At 50.5% G+C, this 8,672-nt stretch overlaps 2 protein-coding genes across 2 annotated transcripts; both read left to right on the forward strand.

The window, feature by feature from the left end:
• Nucleotides 1-1,051: 1,051 nt before the first annotated feature.
• Nucleotides 1,052-5,733, forward strand: LOC139425334 (serine/arginine repetitive matrix protein 1-like). The gene is made up of 3 exons (XM_071179362.1): nucleotides 1,052-1,796; nucleotides 3,743-4,292; nucleotides 5,109-5,733. Exons 1-3 carry the CDS (start codon nucleotides 1,052-1,054, stop codon nucleotides 5,731-5,733), a joined length of 1,920 nt encoding a protein of 639 aa, XP_071035463.1.
• Nucleotides 5,734-6,966: 1,233 nt separating this feature from the next.
• On the forward strand, nucleotides 6,967-8,097 carry LOC122272133 (serine/arginine repetitive matrix protein 1-like). The gene has a single exon (XM_043055296.1). The coding sequence runs from the start codon at nucleotides 6,967-6,969 to the stop codon at nucleotides 8,095-8,097; it is 1,131 nt and encodes a 376-aa protein (XP_042911230.1).
• Nucleotides 8,098-8,672: the final 575 nt, after the last annotated feature.

Below are 8,672 nucleotides of genomic sequence, written 5' to 3' on the forward strand. Positions count from 1 at the left end.
CTGTGAAATTAATACACCTCTCACTTTCAGCACTCAAAAACCCGGTGACTCTCTCCCGGACTTTCATAAGTACAGCAACCAGTGGTATCCGTTCATCGAATTCTATCCCTGATAAAATTCTGGTGGGGGAGTATTGATCCGTAACTACCACTACGAATATTAAACATCAATTCACTGGAATATAAGACATGCTAACTCGATTAAATCACGAGGTACCTTTTGATAGATAACGGTTGGCATGGTCGATAACGCCGCCCCCACATGCTTTATATATGAAAGCAACAGTTGAAACTTTCCGCTCTCAAAGTAACGATTAAGGTTTCCTCTCTAGAGGTAACTGGGAATATCCTACTCGAAAGGTAACGGTGAAACATCCCACTCGGAAGGTAACGGTGAAAAATATCACTCTAAGGGTAACGGTGAAACATCAAAAAGGAACGATGAAAAATTCCACTCAAAAGATAAGTATGAAACATCCCACTCCAAAGATAACGGAGCAACATCCCACTCGAAAGGTAACGATGCAACATCCCACTCAAAAGGTAACGTTGCAAAATCCCACTCAAGAGGTAATGGTGCAGCATCCCACTCGAAAGATAACACTGAAGATAAGCAACCACCAAGAAAAATTCGAAACTGCCCCCACCTCCACAGAAACGTTCGAAAATGCCCGTCCCCTCAGAAACGTTCTAAACTTTCCCTCCATCACAGAAACGTTCGAAACTGCCCCCCACGGAAACGTTTGAAAGTGCCCCTCCCCACAGAAACAATCGAGACTGCCCCCACAGAAACGTTCGAAACTGCCTCCCCTCAGAAACGTTTGAAACTGCCCCATACAAAAACGTTCGAAACTGCCCCCCCACAGAAACTTTCGAAACTGCCGCCCTAAGAAACGTTTGAAACTGTCCCTCCATCACAGAAACGTTTGAAACCGCCCCCCCACAGAAACGTTCGAAATTGCACCTCCCACACCGAAGAATTCGAAATTGCACCAAGCAGAAAATTTCGAAACTTCCACCCACAGAAACGTTCGAAACCACCCTGTACAGAAATGTTCGAAACTGCCCCCCCACAGAAAAATTCGAAACTGCTCTATGCAGTAACCTTCGAAACTGCCTGCCCGCATGAAACGTTCGAAGCTGCCCCTCCCCCACAGAAACGATCGAAACCGCCCCTCCCCCACAGAAACGTTCGAAACTACCTTCCCACAGAAATGTTCGAAACTGCCTCCCCGCAGAAACGTTCGAAACTGACATCCCCCACAGAAAAGTTCGAAAAAGCCCCTCTCCCACAGAGACTTTCGAAACTGCCTCAACGCAGAAACGGTCGAAACTGTCCCATACAGAAACTGCGACCCAGAGAAACGTTCGAAACTGCCCCCCTAAGAAACGTTCGAAACTACGTCTCCCCCACAGAAACTTTCAAAATTGCCTCTCCCCAACAGAAACGTTCAAAACAGCCCCCCCCACAAAATTGTTCGAAACAGCCCCCCCCCACAAAATTGTTCGAAACTGCCCCGCAAACAGAAACGCTCGAAATTGCCTCATATCAAAGTGTTCGAAAGTGCCCCCCACATAAGCGTTCGAAACTGCCAAATACAGTAACGTTCGAAACANAAACTGCTCATCCCCCGCGGAAACGTTCGAAAATGCCCCTAACAGAAACTTTCGAAACTGCTCCCTCACCACAGAAACGTTCGAAACTGACCCTCCTCAGAAACGTTCGAAACAGCCCCATGCAGAAACGTTCGAAACTGCCCCCGTCAGAAACGTTCAGAACTGCCTCCCCACAGAAACGTACGAAACTGCCCTATACAGAAAAGTTCTAAACTGCCCCCTACAGAAACGTTCGAAACTGCCCCCTACAGAAACGTTCGAAACTTCCCTATACAGTAACGTTCGAAACTGCCTCCCTGCAGAAACGTTCGAAAGTGCCCCCATAGAAACGTTCGAAGATGCCCCTCCCCCACAGAAACGATCAATCTGCCCCTCCCGCTCAGATACGTTCGAAACTCCTCCCCCACAGAAAAGTTCGAAATTGCCCCTCCCTCACAGAAACGTTCGAAGCAGCCCCTTCCATGCAGAAACGTTCGGAACTGCCCCCCCCCAGAGAAACGTTCGAAACTACCCCCCCACACACAGAGACATTCGAAACTACCTCCATGCAGAAACGTTCGAAACTTCCCCCCACAAAAACGTTCAAAACAGTCCCTCCCCCACAGAAACGCTCGAAAAAGCCCCTCCCCTACAGAAACGTTCGAATTTGCCCCCCCCCCAAAACGTTCGAAACTGTCCCTCCCCCACAGAAACGTTCGAAACTGCCCCTCCCCATAGACACATTTGAAACCGCCCCCCACAGAAACGTTCGAAACTGCCCCCTTAACACAGAAGCGTTCGATACTGTCCCTCCCCCACAGAAACGTTCGAAGCAGCCCCTCCCCCACAGAAACGTTCGAAATTGCACCTCCCACACACAAAAATTCGAAATTGCACCAAGCAGAAAATTTCGAAACTTCCACCCACAGAAACGGTGGAAACCGCCCTATACAGAAATGTTCGAAACTGCCCACCACAGAAAAGTTCGAAACTGCTTTATGCAGTAACGTTCGAAACTGCCTGCCCGCAGAAACGTTCGAAAGTGCCCATGTAGAAACGTTCGATGCTGCCCCTCCCCCACAGAAACGATCGAAACTGCCCCTCCACCACATAAACGATAGAAACTACCCTCCCACAGAAATGTTCGAAACTGCCTCCCCGCAGAAACGTTCGAAACTGACCTCCACCACAGAAACGTTCGAGAAAGCCCCTCTCCCACAGAGACTTTCGAAACTGCCTCAACGCTGAAACGTTTGAAACTGCCCCATAAAAAACCGTTCGAAACTGCCCCCCACAGAAACGTTCGAAACTGCCGCCCTAAGAAACGTTCGAAACTGTCCCTCCATCACAGAAACGTTTGAAACCGCCCCCCAAAGAAACGTTCGAAATTGCACCTCCCACACCGAAGAATTTGAAATTGCACCAAGCAGAAAATTTCGAAACTGCCCCCCACAGAAACGATCGAAACTGCCCCCCCCGCACAAAACGTTCGAAACAGTCCCTCACTCACCGAAACGTTCGAAACTGCCCCTCCCTCACAGAAACGTTCGAAGCAGCCCCCCACAGAAACGTTCGAAACAGTCCCTCCCTCACAGAAACTTTCGAAACTTCCCCTCCATCACAGAAACGTTCAAAACTGCCCCCACGGAAACGTTTGAAAGTGCCCCTCCCCCACAGAAACGTTCAAGACTGCGACCCACAGAAACGTTCGAAACTGCCCCATACAAAAACGTTCGAAACTGCCCCCCACAGAAACGTTCGAAACTGCAGCCCTAAGAAACGTTCAAAACTGTCCTTCCATCACAGAAACGTTTGAACCCCCCCCCACAGAAACGTTCGAAACTGCCCTGTACAGAAATGTTCGAAACTGCCCCCCACAGAAAAGTTCGAAACTGCTCCATGCAGTAACGTTCTAAACTGCCTACCCACAGAGACTTTCGAAACTGCCTCAACGCAGAAACGTTCGAAACTGCCCCCCTAAGAAACGTTCGAAACTGCCCCCTAAAAAACGTTCGAAACTGCCCCCCTAAGAAACGTTCGAATCTACGCCTCCCCCACAGAAACTTTCAAAATTGCCCCTCCCCAACAGAAACGTTCGAAAAAGCCCCTCCCCCACAAAATTGTTCGAAACTGCCTCTCCCTCACAGGAACGTTCGAAACTGCCCCTCCCTCACAGGAACGTTCGAAACTGCCCACTCCCACAGAAACATTCGAAACAGTCCCACCCTCACAGAAACTTTCGCAACTGCCCCTCCCCCACAAAAACGTTCGAAACTGCCCCAGCCCTTCAGAAACGTTCGAAACTGCTCCTCCCACACAGAAACGTTCGAAACAGCCCCTCCCCCACAAAATTGTTCGAAACAGCCCCTCCCTCACAGGAACGTTCGAAACTGCCCTCTCCCACAGAAACATTCGAAACAGTCCCTCCCCCACAGAAACGTTCGAAATTGCTCCTCCCCCACAGAAACGTTCGAAACTGCCCCTTCCCCCAAAGAAACGCTCGAAACTGGCCCTACCTCACAGAAACGTTCGAAACTGCCCCCACAACACAGAAACGTTCGAAACTGCCTCTCACCCACAAAAACGTTCGAAACTGCTCCCACAACACAGATACGTTCGAAACAGCCACTCCCCCTCAGAAACGATCGAAACTGCCCCTCCCCCACAAAAACGTTTGAAACTGCCCCATACTAAAACGTTCGAAACGGCCCCCCACAGAAACGTTCGAAACTGCCGCCCTAAGAAACGTTCGAAACTGTCCCTCCATCACAGAAACGTTTGAAACCGCCCCCCACAGAAACGTTTGAAATTGCACCTCCCACACCAAATAATTCGAAATTGCACCAAGCAGAAAATTTCGAAACTTCCACCCACAGTAACGTTCGAAACCGCCCTGTACAGAAATGTTCGAAACTGCCCCCCACAGAAAAGTTCGAAACTGCTCTAAGCAGTAACGTTCGAAACTGCCTACCCACAGAAACGTTCGAAAGTGCCCATGTAGAAACGTTCGAAGTTGCCCCTCCCCAAAGAAACGTTCGAAACTACCCACCCACAGAAATGTTCGAAACTGCCTCCCCCACGGAAGCGTTCGAAATTGCCACTCCCCCACAGAAACATTCGAAACTACCCCACTCCCACAGAAACGTTCGAAACAGTCCCTCCCTCACAAAAACTTTCGAAACTTCCCCTCCATCACAGAAACGTTCGAAACTGCCCCCCACGGAAACGTTTGAAATTGCCCCTCCTCCACAGAAACGTTCAAGACTGCCCCCCCCACAGAAACGTTCGAAACTGCCTCCCCGCAGAAACGTTTGAAACTGCCCCATACAAAAACGTTCGAAACTGCCCAACACAGAAACGTTCGAAACTGCCGCCCTAAGAAACGTTCGAAACTGTCCCTCCATCACAGAAACGTTTGAAACCGCCCCCCACAGAAACGTGCGAAATTGCACCTCCCACACCAAAGAATTCGAAATTGCACAAAGCAGAAAATTTCGAAACTTCCACCCACAGAAACGTTCGAAACCGCCCTGTACAGAAATGTACGAAACTGCCCCCCACAGAAAAATTCGAAACTGCTCTATGCAGTGACGTTCGAAACTGCCTACCCACAGAAACGTTCGAAAGTGCCCATGAAGAAACGTTCGACGCTGCCCCTCCCCCACAGAAATGTTCGAAACTGCCTCAACGCAGAAACGGTCGAAACTGTCCCATACAGAAACGTTCGAAACTGCCCCTCAGAGAAACGTTCGAAACTACACCTCCCCCACAGAAACTTTCAAAATTGCCCCTCCCCAACAGAAACATTCGAACCAGCCCCTCCCCCACGAAATTGTTCGAAACTGCCCCGCACACAGAAACGTTCGAAATTGCCTCATATCGAAGTGTTCGAAAGTGCCCCCCACATAAGCGTTCGAAGCAGCTCCCCACAGAAACGTTCGAAACTGCCCCTCCCCCACATAAACGATCGAAACGGCCCCTCCCCCATAGACACATTCGAAATTGGCCCTCCTCCACAGAAACGTTCGAAACAGTCCCTCCCTCACAGAAACTTTCGAAACTTCCCCTCCATCACAGAAACGTTCAAGACTGCCCCCCACAGAAACGTTCGAAACTGCCTCCCCGCAGAAACGTTTGAAACTGCCCCATACAAAAACGTTCGAAACTGCCCCCCAGAGAAACGTTCAAATCTACGCCTCCCCCTCAGAAACTTTTGAAATTGCCCCTCCCCAACAGAAACATTCGAACCAGCCCCTCCCCCACAAAATTGTTCGAAAATGCCCCTCCCTCACAGGAACGTTCGAAACCGCCCACTCCCACAGAAAAATTCGAAACAGTCCCTCCCTCACAGAAACTTTCGAAACTTCTCCTCCCCCACCGAAACGTTCGAAACTGCCTCTCTCCCACAAAAACGTTCGAAACAGCCCCTCACCCACAGAAACGTTCGAAACTGCCCCCCTAAGGAACGTTCAAAACTGTCCCTTCCCCACAAAAACGTTCGAAATTGCCTCTCCCCCACAGAAACGTTCGAAGCAGCCTCTCCCCCTCAGAAACGTTCAAAACTGTTTCTCTTCCACAAAATGGTTCTATGCCGCCCGTCCCCTGCAGAAACGTTCGAAACTGCTCCCCCCCACAAAAACGTTCAAAATCGCCCCTCCCCCTCAGACACGTTCGAAACTGCCCCCACAACACAGATACGTTCGAAACAGCCACTCCCCTGCAGAAATGTTCGAAACTGCTCCTCCCCTTTGAAACGATCGAAAATGACCCTCCCCCACATAAATGTTCGAAACCGCCCTGTACAGAAAGTGCCCATGTAGAAACGTTCGAAGCTTCCCCTCCCCCACAGAAACGATCGAAACTGCCCCTCCCCCACAGAAAAGTTCGAAACTACCTTCCCACAGAAATGTTCGAAACTGCCTCCCCGCAGGAACGTTCGAAACTGGCCTCCACCACAGAAACGTTCGAAAAAGACCCTCTCCCACAGAGACTTTCGAAACTGCCTCAACGCAGAAACGGTCGAAACTGTCCCATACAGAAACGTTCGAAACTGCCCCCCAGAGAAACGTTCGAAACTGCCCCCCTAAGGAACGTTCGAATCTACGCCTCCCCCACAGAAACTTTCAAAATTGCCCCTCCCCAACAGAAACGTTCGAAACAGCACCTCCCCCACAAAATTGTTCAAAACTTCCCCTCTCTCACAGGAACGTTCGAAACTGCCCACTCCCACAGAAACATTCGAAACAGTCCCTCCCTCACAGAAACTTTCGAAACTGCCCCTCCCCCATAGAAACGTTCGAAACTGCCCCAGCCCTTCAGAAACGTTCGAAACTGCTCCTCCCACGCAGAAACGTTCGAAACAGTCCCTTCCATGCAGAAACGTTCGAGACTGTCCCTCCCCCACAGAAACGTTCGAAATTGCTCCTCCCCCACAGAAACGTTCGAAGCTGCCCCACCCCCCACAGAAACGTTCGAAACCGTCCCTCCCTCACAGAAACGTTCGAAACTGCCCCCCAAAGAAACGTTCCCAACTGCCCCTCTCCCACAGAAACGTTCGAAACTGCCCCCACAACACAGTAACGTTCGAAACTGCCTCTCACCCACAAAAACGTTCGAAATTTCCCCTCCCCAACAGAAACGTTCGAGACAGCCCCTCACCCACAGAAACGTTCGAAACTGCCCCCCTAAGGAACGTTCTAAACTGTCCCTTCCCCACAAAAACGTTCGAAATTGCCTCTCCCCCACAGAAACGTTTGAAGCAGCCTCTCCCCCACAGAAACGTTCAAAATCGCCCCTCCCCCTCAGACACGTTCGAAACTGCCCCCACAACACAGATACGTTCGAAACAGCCACTCCACTGCAGAAATGTTCGAAACTGCTCCTCCCCCTCAGAAACGATCGAAACTGCCCCTCCCTCACAGAAACTTTCGAAACTACCCTCCCGCAGAAATGTTCGAAACTGACCTCCACCACAGAAACGTTCGAAAAAGCCCCTCTCCCGCAGAGTCTTTCGAAACTGCCTCAACGCAGAAACGGTCGAAACTGTCCCATACAGAAACGTTCGAAACTGCCCCCCAGAGAAACGTTCGAAACTGCCCCCCTAAGAAACGTTCGAATCTACGCCTCCCCCACAGAAACTTTCAAAATTGCCCCTCCCTCACAGAAACGTTCGAAACTGCACCACTCCCACAGAAACTTTCGAAACAGTCCCTCCCTCACAGAAACTTTCGAAACTGCCCCTCCCACACAGAGACGTTCGAAACTGCCCCAGCCCTTCAGAAACGTTCGAAGCTGCCCCTCCCTCACAGAAACGTTCGAAACTGCCCCTCCCTCACCGAAACGTTCGAAACTGACCCCTACAGAAACGTACGAAACTGCTCCTACAACACAGAAACGTTCGAAATTACCCCTCCCCCACCGAAACAATCGAAACTGCCCCTCTCCCTCAGAAACGTTCGAAATTGCCTCTCCCCAACAGAAACGTTCGAAACTGCCCCCTTAGAAAAGTTCAAAACTGTCCCTCCCCCACGTAAACGTTCGATACTGCCACTCCCCTGAAAAAACGCTCGAAACTGCTCCTCCCCAACAGAAACGTTCGAAACAGTCCCTCCCCCACAAAAACGTTCAAAAATGCCCCTCCCCACAGAAACGTTCGAAACTGTTCCCACAACAGAGAACCTTTCGAATCTACCCCCACAGAAACGTTCGAAACTGCCCCCTCCCCACAGAAACGTTCGAAACTGCCCCCCTAAGGAAAGTTCAAAACTGCCCCTTCCCCACAGAAGCGTTCGAAACTGCCCCACCCCCACAGAAACGTTCGAAACAGTCCCTCCCTCACAGAAACGTTCGAAACATCCCCCCACAGAAACGTTCGAAACTTCCTTCCTGTAGAAACGTTCAAAACTGTCCCTCCCTCATTGAAACGTTCGAAATTGCCCCTCCCCCACAGAGACAATCAAAACTGCCCCCCCAAAAAAACGTTCGAAACTGTCCCTCCCGTGCAGAAACGTTCGAAACTGTCCCTCCCCAACAGAAACGTTCGAAATTGCCCCTCCCCCACAGAAACGTTCGAAATTG

The sequence above is a fragment of the Parasteatoda tepidariorum genome, chromosome 4 (genome assembly GCF_043381705.1).
Source record: "Parasteatoda tepidariorum isolate YZ-2023 chromosome 4, CAS_Ptep_4.0, whole genome shotgun sequence".
In the NCBI taxonomy this organism is placed as follows: domain Eukaryota; kingdom Metazoa; phylum Arthropoda; class Arachnida; order Araneae; family Theridiidae; genus Parasteatoda; species Parasteatoda tepidariorum.